The sequence below is a fragment of the Scophthalmus maximus genome, chromosome 14 (assembly GCF_022379125.1).
Source record: "Scophthalmus maximus strain ysfricsl-2021 chromosome 14, ASM2237912v1, whole genome shotgun sequence".
NCBI classification, from domain to species: domain Eukaryota; kingdom Metazoa; phylum Chordata; class Actinopteri; order Pleuronectiformes; family Scophthalmidae; genus Scophthalmus; species Scophthalmus maximus.
In genome coordinates this window covers 2,625,867-2,649,674 of record NC_061528.1, presented here as the reverse complement: position 1 = coordinate 2,649,674, position 23,808 = coordinate 2,625,867, and the positions used below count along the sequence as shown (strand labels likewise).

Sequence of the window (23,808 nt, the reverse complement as noted above, 5' to 3'; positions counted from 1 at the left end):
AATGCAAGATAAAAAATATATATATCTTCCTCCTCTCATTTCTTTTCCTCATGCCTGGCCCTAATACTCTTCCGTATTTTTTTTCCGTAAAAAAAAAAAGAAGAAAGAACGCAAAAAGTGTCTTTGATATCTCCAAGCCTCGTGACACTGATTCGCTTCCATACGAGGGCAGCGGCCCCGGGTCCGGTCCACCTTAAGAAGCGCTCCGTCACACCGAGCGCACACATTTCCTGAAAACGCCCCACGGAGGAGAGAGAAAGGGGGGAAAACTTGACTCAGAGTGACTCTGAATAACAACAATAATACTAATAATACTATTAAAGCGGCGCTGTTGATCTAAAACGAGGAGGAGGAGGAGGTTGGACTTAAAACTGAGCTGGGGGCCCAAACTTTTTTTTTTCTCTCTCTCTGTCGCTCTTTTTTAAAAACCCTCCGCTTCTTCGTCCTTCGCACAGAAACCTCCGCGGCGGCGGCGCGAGGGACTATATCGCTGTCTCGTCTTCCACACAACTCACCGACCAAGGTCAGCGGCGGTGACCGCCCGCAGGGTCTGTCAACGCGGCAGCAGGACCTCCGCGACCCCCCCCCCCCCCGGCGGGGAGGAGAAGCAGAAGAAGTAGAACACCGGGGTATGAGCTCGCTGGCCGGGGCGGAACACACGACGACGACGCCGCGCCGCCGCTGGATGGAGGAAGCCCCGGTGGAGGTGTCGGCGGAGGAGTGAACCGCGAGACAGTCTAACAGCCGTCAAACGTCAAAACCCCCCCACAGCGACACCATGTCGGGGAACGCGGGCACCTACGCCAACAAGAAGAGGAAGAAGCCCGTGCTCAAACAGTAAGACGCCGGACACTCAAGGGACACGTCGCCGTCAAGTTGCTCGGTTCTTTTTCGCGGCGACACTTTCGTCGAACACGTATGACGCAACTTTGCTTTTTAAAAAAAAATGTAATTTATAAAATATTAAATGTCCCGAACTTGACGCGACTCCTACAAAGTTTCTACAAAATCATAAACTTGTAAAATTAAATTGTAACATTTAAAAAAAAAAAATCCATATTTTCGTCTGCACATCGATATTTTCGGCTGTGCGTCCATAAGCAGGAGCGTTGTTGTGATGTTATTTATTAATACTTGGTTATATTAAGATAGATGGATAGTTATATATAACTATATACACAAACAAATTGTGTAAAAGTTCTTATAACTAAGCGAACTGTAAAAGTATGATCCCGTGCGTTGGTTATGTATTTCAACTCCGTTGTTGTTGTTTTTTGGGGACTACCTTAACATTTTTTTTGAAAACAGGACCTGATGCGCGCGGCTCGGGTCTGGCATGGATATGTTGCCCTCGCGCATTAATCACAATCAAGTCGGAGAATCGGCTGCTGCTCTCACGCGATGCTCCGGGACGGGACGGGGCGAGGGGGGGGTGGAGGGGGGCCGCCGGGGCCCCCGCTGCTGCTGCAGCCTGGTCGCGGGCTGAGAATATGTTATTGTAATCTGATATGGCCCCGCCTTCCCCGCTGTGGGATCCGAGCTGGCTGCATGTGTACTGTATATATAAGTCAGGCCTCCTCCTCCCTTCTTCTTTTCGTAACTTCACAATGTTTATTATAACTAAGCGAACTGTGACATAAGTGGCGGAAAAGTCTGCAATGCGTTTGCTCTCTCAAACACTGTACACGTGACGTGGACATTGGCTCATTCTTCACCAGAGTATAAAATACTTTTTTAACACCACTTGATTTAATCTGAGTCAACCTAGGACTTTTAGATATGTGTAGATAGTAGAGCTGCAACAGTTGATCGATTCATCGATTAGTAATCGACAACTAAATTAATTGCAAACTATTTTGATAATCGATTAATTGGTTCAAGTAGTTTTTTTGGGGGGGAATCAAAATGTTGTGATTTCAGCTTCTTAAATGTAACATTTTTCTGGTTCTTTGCTCCTATATGACAGTAAACTAAATATCTTGGTGTTTGTGAAAACACAATTGACATTTCCACCATTTAATGGACCAAACAACTAATAATAATAATAATAATCGACAGATTAATCATTCATAAGTACCTGAAGTCTATTCTCTGTAATGACCAGCAGAGGGCGACTCCGCTGGTTGTGTCTTTAGAAGTCTCACTTGATTTATAACGTCAGCCAGAATTTTCCTGAGTATTTTTTTGGTTCAATCTCTAGTTTCAAGTCTTCTGTAATACAACACGATGTTGATATTGTACATTATGGTCTCATTTAGAGTAGAGGTAGATTATGAAGTTTGCTTTGGAGGCGTGGATACAGCGTGATTGACAGCTAGTACTGTCCAATAGGTCAGTGAGGCCCAACCCCCAGCTCCGCCAAATATGTTTTGGAACTCAAGGCTTCCATGCAGCAGTTTAGAATCCCGTGGGTGAAGTCACGGTGGCCTGCCACTTGAGGTTGGTAGGTAGGTAGGTAGGTAGATAGTTAGGTAGGTAGGTAGGTAGGTAAACAGACAGTCACAAAGGTAAAGGTCAGTGTGGTAGGTAATAAACAATGCAACTTGAATGGCACATCCAAACTAAGTTTTCGTTTTTAAATCTGACATGATCTCCATCCTGAAGAACCTAATCGCCCGGTATCAGTATTAATCGTCCATGACCAGCTAAGTACACTGAGCATGTGCATGCCCGTGTAAACAGGAAGTAGATTCTCTACTCTGCAGTCGGTTACTTGGTTACAGAAACAACAATGGTGAAAAGTAAGAGCAGAGATTTCTTCTTCTCTTGGATGCTGAATCATAGACAGTGATTAAAGATGGACGACATGTCTCCATCAATGTAAAATTAAAAATGGGCTGTTCACAATGTTGATCCTAAAATACAAATTTGGCCTGTATGCAGATGTGGGACTGTGCAGTGCAGGGCAGGCTGAGGTTTCTGCTGGACGGCCCAGCTGTGCTCGGCTGCAGTGACTGAGCCCGGCTGTAAAAGGCTGTGGTCACCACACAGGGGAATTCCACGGCAGATCTGGCCGTCCCAAAAAATTCTCTCTCTGTATTACCCGGATGCCTTCTGTGGATTTTACCAGTCTCTTTCGCCATGACAAAGTATTCATTTAATGTAATATATGTACTTCCCAATGTTGCAGCAACCATTTTTTACTGAGTTTGCAGGCAACGTTGCTCTTGTGCATTGAACTATTCAAGCACTCAGTCATAACTTTCCGAAAATGCAAAGTCACTTGTTGTTCCAAATTGGCGACAACCATTTTATCAGGAGCCCACATTTATAACGCTACAGCAGTCGTCCAATTTATTGCATCACTCAGTACATTATCTTATGTATCTTAAGTCAAAGCAGTCACTTTATGAACATATGAGTCAATAGTGGTTTATAGGGCTCATTAAAACAGCTACAGTAACGTGTGTGAATATGTGCTTAACCCCGTGGATGTAGATTATACGTTATATGATTTTATAATGTAGTGACTATTTCCTGGCAAGCATGTGTATCCTGAATAAGACGGGATACTTAGCCTCACCATTTGGAAATATTGTTTTGCATAGAAATCTAGTGAGACACACACACGCACACACACATGCTGATAAGGGGTGTGGCAGAAAGCCAACACACTCCTGGTGAACGCCAACACAGTTACCCTTTGTTCTTTGCCCATTGTGTCATTTTCAAAGAGGAGTCCTCTTTTTTTTTTTTAATCTTACCTCCTACACACTCTTACAGGAAAAATCGTTGCCTTCAGAGCCAGACTTTGAAATCTCACCTAAATGACGGGTTTTCATAAATAAGACTAGTAACTAACAATAGAGTGACAACGTTGTTTCTTCCGTATGTCAGAACTGCGTTATAATTGGAACATTAAACCACTGTAACTTTGAGTAAAACTTGTTTTGTTGACAATTACATTGTTATTTTATCATTAAAAATGAAAGGTGTAATTATTTTTGAATTAGTCTGATATATCATTGTCTCTGTCTGATGGCAGAGCGGGGTGAAACAAAGGAGGAGGCAGGTTGTTGCTCGCAGGTGAAGCCATTAAAGCCCTTTAGCAAGACGCTGAAGCTCAAATTGCCCCCAAGTGTAGGGGTAAAGTAAAATCCCCTCAGAAAAAGTGTTTGCCAAATGCATATCTCAAGCTGGGTACATTTCTTTGCCTCCCTCCCTTTTCTCTTGGACAATTCAAGAAGCTGCTTCTTACCACACAAGCCAGAAGTTTCAGCCCAAAGAGCTTTTAAAACCTCTTGGCACAAACTTGACTGCCCCCTAAAAAAAAAAAAGTGTTTTTGGTTTGCTCCTTTCCCAGAGGATGATCGTTTTTAAGTGGACTACCAAAGCCACCCCCCCCCCCCCCCCCCCCCCCCCCCCCCCCCCCCCCCCCCCCCCCTTCTCCAAAAGATGGAAAGAATCAATAGAAACTTGTGATAGAAACTCTTGCATCCCAATTCTCCAATGTCTGGCCACACAGTCCATAGTTTCTCCAGAACATATTGTGATTTAATACCCTACTTTCATGTCACGCTATTGCCTCTGCATAGCTCTGCAAGTTCACATCTAGCAATTTCGTGGCAAGGCAATGCCGCAGCTTTACGAGTGTAACAGTTTAGTTTAGACCTTGATTTTTGAGCCACAGTTTGGTTCATACCTTCCTTTATTTTGGTGGTGTTTTGTTTCTAAGGGAAGTGTGGGTGAAAATGTTCCAACACTGCTGACTTTAATGTTCCCCTGGGGGTTTGCAGTCTAATGCTGCATTCACACAATACAAAAAGGGAATTTTGCCGCCGTGATAATGTGAGTAAACTCAACTCAAGAATATCCGCCCGTTCTCTGTCAGATGCAAGACTGGCTTTCGTGATATTGCGTAAATGTTTTACTCGCTTCAAATATTTGAAATCTAGCGATTGAGCGAATGGATCAAAATTCTTGTCGACCCGCACCATTGCATTGACTTTGTACGTAATCTCATTGAATAAATAATTGGCCTCACATTTGGTGTGAACGCACCCGTAGGGTTGTTGTCCATCTTAAACTTATTAAAGCAATGAGGTGTGATGTGTTATACTTACAATATATACAGCTTGCCCTAACTTTAAATAGAATAGCAATTTCATGATTTACAAGTTGAAGTGTTGATTGTGAAATTAAAACATGGGTTTTTGTTACATTAGCAAAGTAATGAGTTCACCAGGCTGGACTTGAAGAGGTGATGGGGGGGGGTTGGCGTCAGTTCCTTATCACAATGAAAGATTGCGAAAGTTTGAGTTGCTGTTTCCTTTTTTGTTTCCGTTTCGGAATCCTGACACCCTGACCCCTAGATTGTATCTACCCGTGTTTGTTGTAAGCTTTCATGGCACCTCTTAACTTTGTTATATGCTGAATGATGCAGTGGTTGAGCATGATTCATGTGTGCAGTGAACAAGATTGGTTTCCTCTTAGCGTGAGCAGAAAATGATAGAGGACTTCAAGTTTTAGTTACTGCATTACGCTTTGGGCGATCAACAAAAACTGCTGCGCCGCTCCTCTGTAGGATGATGGTAAATAGAATTGCTCTTTTTTGTAACCCCTTACATGATTCTTTGTTTTTGTGCAACAAGTTATTTTGTGCGAGTTCTCTATTCTATTTCTGTCTGGAAAGATTTTTGCTCTTGTAAACTATCTTGCGTCCAATTTTGCAGTCTTTTTTTTTTTTTCTCGTCTGCAGCCAAACATGTGTATGCAGAAAGCACGCATTCAATACTTTTGAGCCACTGAGTCATTCCTCTGGTTTCTTGCAGACACTTCATCTTCTTTAAGTAGACAAATATGTGTCAGTGTCATAACAGCAGACTGAGGCGCAACATGGGCTGCCTCATACTTGAGAGAGGGGTGTTTGAGTTCATTTCTCGGGCAAAGTTCTACTCTTCTGCTCTCGAGATAAGGAATCCCAATAGAAATTAATGGATAAGGTAAAACATGGTTCTGTGTCTGACAATGAATGCCCTGGTGTCTGCTGCTCTACCCCGTGATCCATAGCAAATCAAGGTGGAGAAAAAAAATGGTTGTGAATGCTGGCTTTTGTCTCCGCCAGGCATTTCTTCAGAGTGAGGTCAGTCCCGCTCCATTTCTGGGAAAAGGTATACAGCTCGGATCGGAGGCCAACAACGCTGAGTTTAGTCTGCATTCCCTGTGCACCAGTCAGTGGCAGAGGAGGAAACGCATTAGCGTTCCATTAGCATGGGTTTTGGTAAAGAGAGAAATTTATGGGAAAGGTGGAGAATTTTGCAGCCGGAAACTTCACAAATGCAAAGAAATGACTAAAGCTGCCGATGCTGCGCTGATGCACTGTAGGGGCTGAAATGAAATTATTTACTGGGATTAAAACTGCTCAGACTGATATAGATCTCTGATTGGTTCCTCCATACAGAGAACATCTGAAAGAGACACTGACTTTGAAGGTTATCCGTACAATCAGGTTTTTTCTATTGATGTAGTCCTATGTTTGTTTTTTAATATTTTTTTCCAATTATCGTGCCTTCCATTGTGATCATAACCAGTTATATAAAAAGACATGTGATTTCTTAGACTGGTAAATAGTAAATTTATTGACCGTTTTAATTGCTACATACAGTGATTTTCTAGTTTGTCAACCACTATTCGTGCTTTACATCGTCTGTATAATTCTTGATGGGGGTTGGTCTATCTCAAGGACACTCCGACAGACAGTAAACCTTCGGCTCTGCCCCCGAGCCCTGTCACACCATAATGTCTTAACTGATAAAACTCTGGGTTCTGCGCTCGTCTACACTTGAGCCTGAGGGGATGTTTATTTAGTTGCCTTATCTGTTATGAGATAGTCTTTTTTTGAAATCGAATAACTGGATAATTTGTAATGAAAATCAGCCGAGGGTCATTTTGACTTAAGTTATGAATGCAAGATTCAATATTTATCATAACATCTCACTTTCGGTTCACTTTCATAATAAGATACTCGTCGTATACCCTTGACACTTATTCCGTGTTAGTTAACTAGTTGTTTTGTTCTTGTCAGGAATGAGGTTTGTGTATATTTTGAGGTTGCTTGGGTTCTGATTTCTCCAACAGGGTTCTTTTACCGTCAACCGTCGGGATTACTATTTGTGAATATAAAGACTTTTCAGCAGGTGTGTGGTGGAGGTATTACTGCAGTGGTGTGTTGTGTGTCGCCCCAATTGCTCCCTTTCTCTACACTCGGTTACATTCCTGGCGTAGCATGTGTGTCTGATTTGTGACATCGCCAGTGAGCCTCGTGAGTTTGTATTTTGCACTCGGACCACCCTTGCTCCGAGTCCAAAGCCAGAGCAAATAAAAGCTGCTGTCATGACAAAAACTGGGTTCAAATTTTGACAAGCTACGTGAGTAGCCCATGAAATTACTCACGGTAATTTTGTCAACTCCTGTGTCGCTCGTCTGCTCACGGGCATCTCACACGAGAAGCAATTGTACAGGAAGAAAGGCAACTTGTTCCTTGTTGCTATATTGCTAGCTGCGTGCTAGCTACAACTCTGGACCTGCATTGTAGTATGGATATGGTTTAAGGTGTGTTACTATGGACGAGGATTAATACTGATAAGGACCTAAAACGCTCGTCTGGACAGAGATCGTAAAATGAAAACTCGCAAAAATGTAGCCTGAGACCACTTCCTCTGAAAGGTCTTTCTGCCGTTGTTTTGGTCTGCACCTGAGTGCGATTGCAGTGTTCACACCTGCACAAATGAATCATACCAAGGGGGGAAGTGAATGAACCAGAGTCGGATCTAACCTGAAACAAGCAGGTGTTAAAAGACCCTAACAGTAACACGGGACCTGATGTACTGTTGACTCAGCCGTATATTTGTTAGTCACTTCTATGACAGCGTATATTTTTTCACTCCAGTAGGTCTGAAGCTGTTTGGAGCATTGCCACAAGTTAATATGTTTAATCAGAGTGTGTCATACTTCAGCCCCCAACAGATGCTACGCTCTGAAAGGGCCAGTTAGCCTGAACTGAATCGGCCCTGGTCCACAATCTCAATGACTTCTCTCTTTTTGCCCCCACAGAAAGAAGCCCTCTGAAGGCAATGAAGTTGTTAAATCAAACCCTTCAAAGCGACACCGGGATCGGCTGAACGGGGAGCTGGACCGCCTGACGGACCTCCTGCCCTTCTCCGAGGATGTCCGCTCTCGTCTGGACAAACTCTCAGTCCTTCGCCTCAGTGTCGGATACCTGAGGGTCAAGAGCTACTTCAAAGGTGAGGACCAGCCCGGGTCAAACACAAGTTCACAACTGCGTTTCCCAAGATTTTTTGTGCCCAAATGACACAGGACGTGAACCTGGGCCCTTCCGCCACACGTGCCCCTACTTAAAACTGTACTAAAACTACTGACGAAGATTTAGTACTATAAGTAATAAGTCATAACAAAAACATGAATTGCGTAGAATTAAAGCTGTACAATACAAATTCAGGGAAACAATTTCAACAACTGCTGGAACTGTACGTGATCTGAGAGTAGCACATGCAAATGTACGGGCTGTACCTTTGACAGACAAGGGAGGAATGAGAAGCACGTAGGAATCTGGTTTTAGGAAACAACACATCCTCAGTTCTTGCAACCTTACTCCACCCTCTCTGTGAACAACGACTACAATGAGAAGTCACAATGAAAGATTTTTCAGGCCTCAAGTCGAGCAGACTGGCAGGTACTCAGGCTGAGGAAATGTGATGAGTCATTCGCATAATATCACCACCTGCAAATGATAGTTTTCTTTGAGTTATACGGACTAGTTGAGGTGTTGGCAGACGAGATGGTGAGTCAGTTGTTTCGGTGCCTGTGGCTTCGCTGACTTTAGAAGTTGTGTGTCATGTCTCTGTTGCCTTTTGGTATCATTGTGTGCGCATTGTTCAGACTTTGTAATCTTGCAGTTTTACTGCACTAAATTGTGTGCTCTGCCCGTCCATAAAAAACCCACGTGAATGGATTAATGAGTAGTTCACTTGCCAAGAATAAATATCAAGACTTGTAGTGAAGAAGCGGCCTTATAAGTACACAAAATGTGTTCCAACACCATGATATTAACCGGGTTATACACCTCTTTTAAATCATTATCATTTTATATGCGGCAACGTGTACCAACTGTGGCCTGATGGTGGCAAATTCGGGAAAATGGTGAAAATATGCTTTGACCAGGCAGCAGCTGCAGAGACAAAGCCTTAAAGTAGCTTATTTTTCTTTGGAAACTGATAAAAGTTATAAAACAGGAAACTTAAATCAGCAAGACAAAAGTAATGAGTCTGCAATAACGGTGGATTCATGTCGAGCTGTTGAACTTCCCCCCCAATCAGTTTTGCTCGTAAATGGAATGCAGTGCTGTTTTCCAGCTAACTGGGTCTTTTGTCGTCGAATTTCTGGAGTCGTGACCACAAGTCATCATTAAAACTGTGGGAAATGCTAACAACTGCAGCAGCGGCGAAATGTCCTGGAATGTTTTTCTGGAAAACCAAATGAAATATGGAGGTTGCACCTTACATTACTCGCAGTACTGCCTCTACAAATCACTCACTGCCTTTACACATAAAGGTCAGTCGGTTGAGACATGATCTCGGCTTTAACAGATCATTTGAGATACTAACCAGGGACAAGGAGTCGTTGTTGTTCGCAGTGAATTATGAGAAATGTAGGAGCTTGTGTTCTCGAAGCCTGAGCCACGTTATCCATTAGCTAGGATACCTCAACGGCCGCTGCTTAAATTTTTTTACCATTCTTTCTCTAATCTTGTGAGAACCCCCGCCTAATGGAATTGACACGCTAAATCACCGGACTACAGCTTTAATCGCATTACGAGTGATGTGTTTGTGAAGGTCGTCACCTGCTGGCTGATTTTCAAGCTCTGTGTTTTGTCACTCCCCTTGAACTGGGGCAAAACTGGGTCAGACGCTGTCTGGCTCCGCTGACCACGGACGGCTCTGTATTAGGGCTGGAAACTCAATTAAACGTTCAAACGTAATTTGAAACGTTGACTCTTTTAAAGAAGAAAGAAAGAAAGGGAAATATTGCACGTGTGGGTGACAGAAACAACAATAGAAAGGAACATGGCTTATTACGCCACCTAGTGGTTTAAACCGTCTTGGACCCTGCAAAGACAATGTTGACAGAGTCAACCGTTTTGCACATCCCTACATCATGAAATTTATATTAAAGTTAACGCCCTGCCTTCAAATTTGAGCAGGTTAATTATCAGACTGGGGGAATTCTGTTCATAGACAAACGTTTCCTTTGGTTCCTCCCAACAACACACACTACTGTAGCGCCAGAACACACACCTGGGTAAGGGTAATATAATTGGGAGGGATGGCAGCGTGTCGCTCTTGATTTGTTGGACATTTCATCAAATGGCTACAAAAATATTCTTTTTAATGCCCCAGGGGACACCTTATGGTGGCGCACCGCTGATAAGCCTTCTAGCTAATGCAACATCATGGCGGGTATTGAATTCCCAAGGGTTGGCGCAGTAACAGCCATGAATTTGTTTGTGTACTTTTCTGGGGGTATTTTTACATCTTGGGAACTACATGCAACAGCGATTTGTTTTGGTCGAGTCATGCAAGGTGCAACACTGGCACTTTGTGTTGTGTATGCCGCTTCCTCTACGGCGAACATGAACAACAGAAAGGCAAACTCCCCCTCTCGTAATGGTAAAGGAGTCAATCGTCTTTTTTGTTTGAAATACCGGCTAATTTAGGTGTAAAAGATTGATTGGGCTTGCATAACCTCGTCTCTGAAAACTCCGACTTCGGGCGCAACTGGCTTGGGACCACCGTGGGGGGGGGGGTGATGTGTTTAAAGACACGGTGGCCTACACTCTGGAGAGCAGTGGCTTAAAGTTAACAACACGCTTACACGCAAAACACATGGCAACAGCTGTACAGTGTTAATAAAGCTCTTATCTTTCCCCTCGTTACGAAACTGTAGATATGAAGAGTATAAACTCGGCCCTAATTTGAATTCTATCAAGTTGGATTAAGATGAAACGTTTAGTCGGATGATAGACTCCCCCCAAAAAAACGCGGAGCCTTCGCCCGTTTATCTAAACAACATCGTCGAACGTTGACTCTCAGGGGGTTATCCCAGCCAAAACATGAGCCTGGGATGGGTGTTCAAGCGGGGACATGCCTCGAGTTTGAGATAAAGATCTTATAAACCGTTGAAAAGGCAAAAGAAAAAGCTTTAGAGAAAAGATCAAACATAAGCAGCACGTTAAGATTTACAGACCTGATAATGAAACAAGCTGTTTAAGGTTCTTTTTTGCCTCAAGAAGCCGGACCGTCCGCCTCCATAGCGTGAGCTCGAGAGGCAGCTGCCGCTGACATGTTTGCGTGACGCTGTTAGAAATTTGAGGGGGGGAAAAAATGTGGACCGGCTCTCTCCAAGTCCATCGAAAAACATCCAGGGCCTGTTAGCAATCAGGGTTGATGTGGTAACACCATATTATGTTGCTATAATTTAATATAATTTGGTATTTTGGTATTTCTGAACCGTGTACACACGACACAAGTGTGAGAGAAGGACTACGGAGGTAAGGACACGTATCGGTTGTGGGGAAGCCCGGTCTTGTCCTTTTTGAATCCCGATGGGATCATTGGGAGGATAACATATACAAGCTCCTTTAAAAACCTCAACAATAAATCACCTGTCAAAGTCTGAAGAAGAGGACATCTAACTGGGGTGACGGCTTTCGATTCACGACTCGCCTTTTTACTATATCGTGAGAATGTTAACAACCGCTGGGAGACGGATTTAATCATGTTTTCATTTTTTTAAACAATTTCCATTCTCTGGAAGGTTTGTTCTCCGTCTTCTCTCCAGCTTTGAACCACAGCGCTTCATCCTCCCCCTCGGTACCCGAACTTCATTCCTGTTCCGAGCCGAACCCGCTCGCCCACCAAGGCTTTCTGTGACATTTTACAGTCGTCCAAAAAAGAAAAGGAAAGAATAAAAACAACCCCGCTTTTGTTTGTTTATGTGCCGAACCAAAATCAGCTGTCGTCCCACAAAAACGTTTGGTCGGGGGGAATCAGAAACACAGAAGATGTATTATTATATTTATTTAAACGGCTGTAATTTCAAATGGGGGACAGGGATTGTGAAAAATGTAAACAGTGGTTTTGTTATTCAGGGGCAGTGAAATAGTGTGTTGATTATAATTTGCATACATTTTCCAGACTTTGAAGCATATTTTTTTAATCATATTATTTTAATATTCCATCTACCAACAGCTACAACTTGCCTGGTTGTATTCCTGCTCTTTGACTTAGCACCTGGAGAACGATAAGAATAATTTCTGAGCATAACAGCTTTTGTTTTTTTTCCAGTACAAGACACAATTACATTTCAAAGCAGCTTAAAAAAGACAGATGGCCAAAAATAGCTGTTGGTGCCACCTGACTCCTCCACCTCCACCACCACAAGAAGCAGACATTGTATCTTGAATAGCAGATAATTGCTGTTTATTTTGACTCAGGATGATCAAGGGTTTTTTTATGTATTCGAAAAACCTGCCGGGACTTGGAGCCCTGAAAAGAAAAGGGGCATGATGACAATGTTCACATAGACAAGTTAAGAAAATAAATAAACAAATGGTGTCATTGTTGAGGGAATCTTATAACTTGTAATTTTAACATGCTCCACAATGTTGTGATGAATAAAACTATCCAAGGCTGCAACTAACGATTATTTTCATAATTGATTAATCTGTCGATTATTTCCCTGATTAATTGATGAATGAATAGGTTCAAAAAATGTCATAAAATGGTGAAAAATGTCGATTGTGTTTCCCAAACCCGGAGTACTGTCATAGATGAGCAAAGAAACCCCAAAAAATCATATTTAAAAAGCTGAAATCAGAGAATTTTGCCTTTTATTTTCATACAAACTACTTGAACCGATTAATCGATTATCAAAAATAGTTGCCGATTAATTTAATAATCAATAACTAATCAATTACCTGTTGCAGTTCTTAAACTATCGTTCTTATTAATTGTTGCCCCATGTTCATAACAACCCTTTTTTAATTCTTCTTTGAAATACCTACATGACACTTTGCCTGATCACCCCCCCCCCCCCCCCCCCCCCCCCCCCCGGTGGGAGCCGCTTCCTTTTTCGCCAAAGTCGATGAAAGTAAACAGGGACATTAATCAGAAAGGCCGATGGAAGGACGAACCTGTGGACCTCGGCTGACCCAGCTCATTGGCTGGTTTATTCGCTCTGCGAGCTCCGCCCCTTTCCTGCACATCTGCGTGAGAAACCCAGATCTCGCTACAGGATCTACTGGAACTAAATGTTTTCAAATCAAGATAATATTCCCCCATGCGTTGCTGGCATGCTTTATGCTCTCTCTCTCTCTCTCTCTCTCTCTCTCTCTCTCTCTCTCTCTCTCTCTCTCTCTCTCTCTCTCTCTCTCTCTCTCTCTCTCGCTCTCTCTCCCAACCTTTGACCGTGGCAGGCGTCCAGTCCGTGACAGCATTTCCTTTTCTTTCTTTCTTTCTTTTTTTTCGTCTCTCCTTAGTTTCAGTGTGTCAGCGGATACTTCAAAGTAGACACTGTTTACAATGCTCGTGTTTTAACGCTAAATCTCACAGCGATTCGGGTTCTGTTTGGTTTTTATGACTTTAGCCACTTTATGTCTCGTGTTGTAATCTCACAATTCAGTGATTCAAACTTTACTAGATTTCATGGAGACAAACTCTGGCACCTCCGTAGTTCATTGGATTTCTCTTCATCACCTCCCGACATTGAAAAGACGTCAAATCCCTTTTAAAGGCTGTTGTTCCTCGTGCAACCAAACCTGCTTTTTAAAAAAACAATCACTGCATTTCACCATCATCCTGTAATGGCCTGTTTTCAGAAACAGGAAGCTGCAGTTTGATGCCGAGACACGGCCTCTGTTGGTGTCAGGTTACACTGTGGCTTAAAAAGAACAAACTATGTGGAAGTAGTGGAGGAACACTCTTTTAGGTCGGCTGTAAAATGTTAATTTTAAGCAACTATAAAGTGCCAAACTTTTTATATTTTCCATCGTGTGCCATTTTCTTCTTTTTTGTTGTTGTTTTTAGTCTGCAAGTGTGTCATCGCTTTGAAACCTTCTCTCCGTCACAATCACTCTCAATAGCTGTTTTCAGACATGAACTCCGGAAAAAAAAATGTCTGACATATTCCGGAAAACTTTTCCAAGGCGGGCCGGCTGGAGCAACACGATTTCTCACGTACAGCTCCTCCGGAAAAGAGTTCAGGAAAATACCCGGACTACAGTTCACGTCTGAGAGCAGCTATAGACTGTTGACCTGTTGACCTCTGAATAAGACAGTATATCAAACATGTTTCCATGAGTTGCCAGTTAAATATTCCATTCATATTCCAGTTTACACATCATAAAGCATAGTCCGATTATGACGTCAAGCAGTAACAGCCGTTCAAGACGTATACATGTCTACATAAAACGCCACCTCTTCATTTGATTATTGCTTATTCCGAGTGTGACCTTATGCCAGAAAATGTAACCAGGAAGTGCTGTTTCTTATTTAGACAAATTGGGAAATGTAGTGAATCATGTAAACAAAACCGTTTCAGGATTAGTGACCATCCAGCTAAATTCTAGATGTGCGTCAATCTAAATCTCACGTTCAGTTGTAAATCAGGCTTCAACACCTCAAAACATTTAAGAGTTTCCCGTTAAAACATCACGTCGGTCCAGTCTTGATTAAAAAAAACCTGAACGTCCTCTCCCTGCTCCGCGAAGACGGCGTCCTGTGTTTGCTTCCCTCACTGCCTCCTCACAAACTGGCAGGAATGTCTCCGCGGCCCTCTGGTCAAGTATCGTTCGACGTCTTTTCTCCGGCAGCGGCGGCGGTAGAAGTGTAAAAGTGCACATACACGAGCAGCTCGGCACAAAAACCAGAGTGCGACGCCGGCGCTCACAATGGGGGGAAAAAAGACGGGGAGGAGAGAACGCGGAGCCGAGAGTCCTCACCGCTGGGGGAACAAAAAAAAAACAGAATGAAAACAAACAGACGACCACAGAGAGGCCCACTCACTCACGCGAACGCTGAGCAGAGAGTGGAAAAAACGAAAAGAAATACAACACGAGGGATGTGTTGGATTACACGGACGTTAACTTGAAGTAGCGTGGTCCACATTTGCAGGAATGTTTGGAAGAGTTAACCGTGTGTGTGCACATCTGTTTGTTCCTGACGCGATTCCTAAGTTTTGTTTTTCGATGACAGCGCGCTGGCCGCACATGCAGCAGGTCACATTTGAAGCCAATGTTAATCCTGCATTGTGTGTCAGGCCTGCCGCTCCGTGCGGCGTTGGATGCGTGCAGGTGTTTGTGTGTGAAACGCCGTGTGAGTTCTCTCTGAGGGGGGTGTCCCAGTGTGTTTTCAGGGGGCCCCTTTCCCTCCTTTAAGAAATAGCGTGACAGGACTGCACCGATGTGTTGGGAGAGGCCACATCCTGGGATTTTCCTGTAGTGGCCTTCCAGATAAGGGAAGCACTCTTGGCAACTATTGCTTACAAAAAAAAAAACAAAAAAAAAACCCTTCAGGGACAGATGCAAGTGTGTGTGTGTGTGTGTGTGTGTGTGTGTGTGTGTGTGTGTGTGTGTGTGTGTGTGTGTGTGTGTGTGTGTGTGTGTGTGTGTGTGTGTGTGTGTGTGTGTGTGTGTGTGTGTGTGTGTGTGTGTGTGTGTGTGTGTGTGTGTGAGAGAGAGAGATTTCTGGGTACGTGTTCTGTGTGTGTGTTGGCGGATGTGCAGGATGCCAGATCAGTTTTCCAGCAATGAGAAAACCTGTTCCCTGTTGGGGGGTTGGTGTGGGGGGGGCCCGACAATCACAGCTCGACCGAGCCAGAGAGCCGCCTTTGCTTTTTCTTTTGCAAACTCACGATCTAACATCCATATTATTTATTGAGCCACAAAAAATTTGCACAGGGATGTAAAAAATGCAGTCATCCCACAAAAAACCCCACAGTTTAAACTATGTAGTGTGGATTTACATCTGGAGGTAGTTTCCAAAGTAATACTTTAAAATATATCAATCCTGATCACGTCCCTGTCACTCGCACTGATGTAGCTGAGGGATTCAAATAAAAAATCCTTTTCTTCAAACGTCTGTGATGATGATGTTTTCCTCTGCTCTGTTTGCAGCGACCATGAAGAGCAGCAGCCTGATGTTTCCTGGACTGAACGGGCAGAATGGGAACAACGCGGACACCGCAGGCTTCTCTGAGGGCGACCTGCTGCTCCAGGTACGAGCGTAGATCGACTGTATTTGTAAAAATGGACATAGTGGATGGAAGTGAAGCCAATGTGGAAGTGGCTGGAACCTGCAGAAACAGCAGAGGGCGACTGCACTGGTTGATTCTATAGAAGTCTATGAGAAAATGACTATAGGGAATTTGTATCTGGTGTTTTCACATCCCTCTCCGGGAGGAGGAGATTTCTGTTTCACTTCTCTGCAATTTGAAATTCAAAACGAATCCTGTCCAAGCTAGATTTGGTACGTGACATATACAGAAAACCAGTCGCAGAAAACCTGTCGAATATGCAAATGTCAGGCAAAGAATCCTTACTTCAAGTGCAGCAGAGGCAGCGAATCATGAGAGGACGGCAGGTGTGTCAGCAGACAGTTAGCGTTAGCATTAGTATCCACGAGAGGACGGCAGGTGTGTCAGCAGACAGTTAGCGTTAGCATTAGTATCCACGAGAGGACGGCAGGTGTGTCAGAAGACAGTTAGCGTTAGCATTAGTATCCACGAGAGGACGGCAGGTGTGTCAGCAGACAGTTAGCGTTAGCATTAGTATCCACGAGAGGACGGCAGGTGTGTCAGCAGACAGTTAGCGTTAGCATTAGTATCCACGAGAGGACGGCAGGTGTGTCAGCAGACAGTTAGCGTTAGCATTAGCAGTTAGCATCCACGTGAGGACGGCGGGTGAGTTAGCAGACCGTTAGCGTTAGCATTAACAGTTAGCATCCACGAGAGGACGGCAGGTGTGTCAGCAGACAGTTAGCGTTAGCATTAGCAGCTCGTGAAAGTTCTATGGCTGAAACTCATAGATGTTGCCTCTAACCGTCTTGTTGCGTACATTCTTCCACCAGTCGACTTGGCGCAAGCAGCTGTGGTGGACGAGGCCTGTGTTATTTGCATATCATGAATATTCAGTCTCAGAATCCCTCAATGACGGAGAGATAGTGTATGGTTTCCAGCCCCATTTCAGAGGTAAACAATGTTAAACAAAATATTAGGCATAGCAGATTATTTGACCGGAGGTGGTCTTTGCCAAAGTGAATAAATTTTAAAAAACAAATTGCCCGGACACATGTTGACAGTTCCTCGCTGTTTCTGTTGTTTACTGAAGAAATAAATCTCTGATTGGCCCGAGGCTGGCAGCAGGTGCACAATACGCACAAGTCAGACGGTGTGTTTATTTGTGCGCCGGCCGTGTTGTGTTGAGACTAATCCAGGTGTATCCAGTTTTAGGGAGGAAGTTAAACTGACAGGTGCCGCCGCTCAGCCCTCAGCTCGTCCACGCTTCGGGGTGTCAAACAAAACCTGCGCCTTGTTTACTGAAGCTCACCTGTCAGCGACGTTTTCACACGTTGCGCCGCATAATAATGATCAACAACAACGAGGTGATTATGTAACACAAAGGGCCTTTGAGAAGCAGCAGCAGCAGCTGCTGACGTAAACTGACTCGCTCTGTTCTGCAAAGCGTCTGAATGACTGAGACAAGGAAATGAGTTTAAAATACAATATAACATATGTAGCAGTTGTGTGGGACTTAATCTATATTTATACACACACACGTTTGTGTGTGTGTGTGTGTGTGTATTTGTTAGTTAGCAGGATTAAGGAAGAACTCATTACATTTTGTTGCGGATCCAGATAAACAGGCGGATCCGGGAAATTTTTTAAAATTCATTTTCACTTTCTTAAACGTGGCCAGTCAGGGCGTTAGCCCTTGGGCGGAGGTATGAGCTCCACTGTTTGTCATTCTAGAGACATAGAGATAGATACATGGGATAAATACTTTCATTGATCCAGAGGGATCAATAAAGATCTGCAGAAGAAAATCCAGACGAAAATCAGTTCAACTCGAATCCACTTGTCACTGCTCTGCAGGCTGGTAGCAAATGATATGACGAGCTATATGAATATGAACAATATCCCATGTCAATATACTTTTTTTTATGGTGATGGTGAAAGATTATTATTGGCTACTGTCCACTTACAGAAAGCTTTGGTTGTGTGTTTCTGTTTCCTGTGCAGGCGTTGAATGGGTTTGCGATGGTCGTCACATCGGAGGGTTTGGTCTTTTACACATCAGCCACAATCAAGGATTACCTGGGCTTCAACCAGGTGAGCTGCCGGACCTCCCGTAAAGCACTTTTAATATTAAATACAATATTAATCTCATCCTGTCTTCACTTGGAATTTTGCCGTTAAAACTTTTTTCTCCCTTGAATTCACAAAAAGATTTTCTCCCGAACAGTTTCAATATTATATCCGATCATCCTCCGATAATTTCACGTCACTGCCGTGTTATGATATATATAACTCTTGAAGTCGATCGGATGAGCGAGACTGTCGAGACGGTAAATAAAGATGGACGACGAGTCTTCTCTTTACTCCCGAAATGATCTCGGGATAAGAGCGCCACCCGGTCAACCAATTTTATAAAATCAAATAACTATTGATCAGCTAACATGGACATTTTCTTTTTTTCTTTATGTTCTAAAACTCTCGTTGTATACCTGGTAAATGGCTAAAAACTTTCATAGGAGGCGGAGCCCCAAGTTCCGTAAACTGCCTCACGTCTATAAATCATGTACAGACCAGATAAAGTGTTTTGCGTTCCCTCCTCTGCCAACAGTCGGACGTGGTTCACATGAGCGTGTTCGATCTCATCCACACCGACGACCGGGACATCTTCAGACAGCAGCTGCACTTCGCCCTGGACCCCCCGTCCGCCGACACGGGCGGCAACGGTGAGCAATGGCGGCAAACGCAAGGTTTTTTAATCACGAAGTCCAGTGTCCGTCAGTTCTGGTTTCGTGGTTGTGATAAGTTTATCTCCTTGTTCTCAGCCGTGCAGAGTTGTGGGACCACGGTGATGTACAGTCCGGAGCAGCTTCCCCCGGAGAACTCCTCCTTCCTGGAGCGGAGCTTCGTGTGTCGCTTCCGCTGCCTCCTGGACAACTCCTCTGGCTTTCTGGTGAATACAACGCTTGTAACCTCAAACCTTAAACTTTCACCAGACCCCTTAGATTCAATCAAGCCGCTCATCGATATCAGTCCCCTGAATATGTTATTTCTCTTTTCCAGGCCTTGAAGTTCCAGGGGCGACTGAAGTACCTCCACGGCCAGAGTTTCCTGAGGGACAACCGGACCTGCAACAAGCCCCAGCTGGCGCTGCTCACCATCGCCATGCCCGTTCAGCCGCCGTCCATCGTGGAGATCAGAGCCAAGATGCTCCTCTTCCAGACCAAACACAAGCTGGACTTCACGCCCACGGGCGTCGACAGCAGGTGCCACGGATTCTTCCTTTTTATGCCATCTCGTTGTTGTTGTTGTTTCTCTTGGCAGGTCATTTTAGTCAAACTTTTTATTTACGTCTCTCTCTCCCTCTCTCTCTCTCCAGGGGGAAGATCGTCCTGGGCTACTCGGAGACTGAACTGTGTATGAAAGGCTCCGGCTACCAGTTCATCCACGCGGCCGACATGATGCACTGCGCCGACAACCACATCCGCAGTACGTTTCGCAGCGCAGTGATTGTCTTTCTGGCAGTTGTAAAGTTAGTTCACCTGGTTTAACGTTACGACGCCACGTCATTAATCTCTCATTGTGTGTGTGTTTTCTTTTCCACCACAGTGATTAAAACGGGCGAGAGCGGACTGACCGTGTTCAGGCTCCTGAGTAAGTCCAACGGCTGGGTGTGGGTCAAGTCCAACGCCAAGCTCATCTACAAAGGAGGACGACCTGAATTCATCATCGCGTATCAGAAAGCTCTAGTGTGAGTGGTTAATAATTACAACCTCTCTTTCCACGAGTTTAATCATTCATCGTGTCCAAACGTCTCAGTCTTTGTCCGTCCAGATTACAAGTGGAGTCCCCGGAGTTTTTTAAACTAAAACGGGGCAAGCAGCGTCTCCAAACTTCTCCACTTAAGGAACTGGGAAACTCCTGAGTAGCGTGGATGTCAGGGGTTTTAAAACAAAAGCGTAGTCATGTGGATGAAGCTTTAGAGCTTTCCACTTGTGTCCGGATCTCTCAGGACACCTGGGTCTTCACAGGAACCTTTGTTCCTCAAATTATGAAATGACTGTCGACCAAATAAATAAGACGCCTCCTTGACAAGTTGTCCATAATTTGGTGTTTTCCAGGAACGCTGAGGGAGAGGAGTATCTGCGTCAGAGGAGGCTACAGCTTCCCTTCGACTTCACCACGGGAGAGGCCATCCTCTACAACACGGGCCCGACCGTGGACGTCACGCTGTTCCAGTTCAACAAGATGTTCAGCGACGGCGACATGAGCAAGGACGTGGCGCCCGGCTCGCTGCTGGACTGCTTCCTGAAACAGGACGAGACGGCCTACATGCAGACACCGGATCTCCCCCTGCCCGTGGACCAGGTGTTCATGGACAGCCACGCCCTGGTCAGCGTGTCCGGCGACGGGTGGCAGGAGAGCGGCGCCGCGGCCCTCACGGTCGACCCCGTCGTGGTGAAGGACAAGGCCAAGCAGTCGGTGATGGCCGTGATCGACAACCTGGAGAAGATGGCGAACAGCGGCGACTTGAGCGCGGCGCTGCAGAACCTGGAGGTGGACGACGCCGAGCTGATGGAGTGGGAAAACACCCTGAAAAGGCTCGGTCAGGACGAGGACCATCAGAACAACGCCAGGTATGAGCTGGACAGCATCCTCACCAACGACATCTTCGACTACATCGACAGGGTCTTGTGTCAGGAGAAGGGAGGCGGAGGCGTCGGCGGAGGAGGCGGCGGCGGCCTCACGCAGGACTATAGTAATCACAACGCCCTGTTCCCCGCCGCTCCGCTCTGCGAGCCGCAGTTGTTCAAGACGCCGAGCCCCGGTCGTACGTACGCTGCGGAGAACGTACTCTGCGCTCGCCAGCAGGAGTCTGCTCAGATCTTCAACAGCAGCCAGAAACTCTCCCACCAAGGTCCGCTCATTGCTCAGGCGGACACCAACCTGCCGCCGCTGCAGCCGCTGGAGCTCCGGGACATTTTCAGCCCGTCCATAGAGCTGCCCGAGTTTGTCGCCTCGGCTGACGATGCCTTTGCCTCTTTTCCGTCCTGCGGGCAGGCGTCCGTTGGCCACATGGGACAGACGCAGTCCAGTCACCAGCTGCCGCATCCCGGGAACAATCTGCAGTCTCACGCCATCGCAGCAAACGGACACATGCTGCCGAGCTCCGTCAGACAACCGAACCGCGGCGCGCCCAGCGTGATGGACATTTTGCCGCCACTGATCCCTTGCAATGACTTGAGTTCCTCCACCGCACCTAATATTCCCGTTCCCTTCGCCGCGGCGTGTCTGCAGGCGAGCGCCCCGTTCGAAACGCACAAGGTTCAGCCGTGGCCGCAGAGCCAGCAGCTGCAGAAGCTGCCACGAACGGGCGTCACGCACAACGGACACGCGGAGACGGCGCGCCACGGCCAAACTCCTGACAGTCAAACATTCCCGCACAACAACGGCCTCTGGCCGCGGCACGTCAACCGACTGAACCAAAGTCAGCAGGGGGGGCTGGCGTGTGGCAAGGCAGCCGCTCAGAGCAGCTGCATGTTCGACCAGCACTTCTCCTCCGCTCCAGCAGTGGGCGACATGCTGGCGTTCGCCGGCTCCGCGGGCCTGAGTGAGGCAGACCTGGCGACTCTGGATCCAAGTTGTCTCCAAGGTTCCTGCTGCTTCCAGTGGAGCCGCGGCGAGCCGGCGGTCGGGACGCCCGCCACCGACCGGGACAAAGCCAACATCATGGGCCCCTCGGAGCTTGCACTTAACATCCAGCACTACCAGGAAAACCACAGGCAGACGCAGGTTAACACACCAGAACGATTCATAACAATGATTGTTTTCAGGCCATAAATTACGGAGCCGTGGAGAGGACATGGAGGGGGGGAGGTTTTGCCAGATCTCGCAAAAGTAAATTTTTTCATGTCCTCTCCGGGGCTCTGTTATAAATAAACGTTCATGATCAATTATGCCAATTATTTTTCTAAACTAATAAATTAATTGTTAAATCTATGAAATATCTAATAATCTAAAATATTTAATATCTATAATAAAATTGGAAAAAACTGCCTTGTACAATTTCCAAGATCCAAAAATACATTCTATATTTTTTCAGACCAACCATTCAAAAATAAAAATTGAATAGATTTTGAGTTGTTTTAAAAAATATTTTGGGAAAATAAATAAATAATGACAGTTGACAGTTGAAAAAAATATGAAATATTTAAAAAAACTTTCATGAAAACTTCTTTTAAATTTTTTTTAAAAAGCGTAAGTGGTTTGTTCACTCAAATGAATAAACAAAGAAAATAGTAGAAACAAATTTATTGTCATTGATCACAGATTTGAATCAGAATCAATCTGTTTACAAGTTTGCATTTTTCTTCCATAACATGTAATAATGGCTTAAATAGCCAAATTAAAGTTGGTAATAAAAGACAGAACAATAATAATCAAAGATAAATATACAGAATAAAATGTGTATTCAAAAAATCAATATGCAATAACAGACTGTTATTTAAAATGTTCTATTTATACTCCACTATTACTTTTTACTCTTTTGTGAATTTCTTTCTTTTCCAGCTCTGTGGCTGTTGGTTAACAGGAGTGAAGATGTGACTTCCTCTCACTGTGTTTCCTCTCTCCTCCTCTTCCTCCGCAGGACGACAGACTCTCGGCTGAACTCGGTGGAATCTTCGCCGCTGCTCCTCCGCATGACGTCGCCATGTTCCTGGCGGAGTAGCAGCATCAGCAGCAAACTGCAGCACCAACACGACCACGACGACGACCACGACGACGACCACGACCACGACCACGACCACGACGACGCTGCTTCGCCGGGAACCGGAGTTTTCCTGAATCGGTGCCTTTTCATCCTCAGACTCTCACGATTCCCCCCTCCTTTTAATATCATATGTTTTAATTTCACTCAGTTTCTAGTTATAGATACACTATGATGATGACAATAATCATAAGAATGATAATGAAGTATATAAAGCCTCAAGTGCCTGTACCAGGATGGAGCTAAGTGAGATTGTGAATCCAAATAGCCAAAGATTTATGTTTGTTTTTTTACAAGGGAAACCACAGTGGTCACGTCCACCTATTTTCCAGATTTATATACATTAAAAAAAAAGCGAAAAAAAAAAAAAGAATGTGATCAAATCCGTCTAAATGTTGAGAATTTTTTCTAAAGAAAGTAAAATATAAAATATAAGTATAAAGAATCACTGAAAGTGATAAATGCCTGAAAACGCAGCTGCAGCATAAAAAAACAATGTTATTACAGATGAAACTACCTGTATATTTTAAAAGAAATCCTTAAGTGGCTGATTTAAGTGTATGAATACAGTCTGTAAGTCACTGTTTATTATATATTTGCTTCACTAGAAAGTTTGCCTTCCCAATAATCGAGACCAAAGCTGTTTTCAGACACGAAAATTGCGTTGGGACATTTTTTTCTGTGCACGTCAGACGCCTTCCAACGACAGAAGGAAACTCTCCACAATATTCCGG

The 23,808-nt window shown here is 44.7% G+C and overlaps 1 protein-coding gene across 1 annotated transcript; it reads left to right on the top strand.

Annotated features, from left to right (window-relative positions):
* Positions 1-212: 212 nt before the first annotated feature.
* Positions 213-23,444, top strand: LOC118320367 (aryl hydrocarbon receptor). The gene is made up of 11 exons (XM_035651057.2): positions 213-837; positions 8,053-8,243; positions 16,190-16,290; positions 18,313-18,402; positions 18,917-19,031; positions 19,131-19,258; positions 19,369-19,571; positions 19,685-19,794; positions 19,915-20,056; positions 20,427-22,098; positions 22,955-23,444. Exons 1-11 carry the CDS (start codon positions 779-781, stop codon positions 23,033-23,035), a joined length of 2,892 nt encoding a protein of 963 aa, XP_035506950.2. The 5' UTR covers positions 213-778; the 3' UTR covers positions 23,036-23,444.
* The last annotated feature ends 364 nt before the right edge of the window (positions 23,445-23,808 follow it).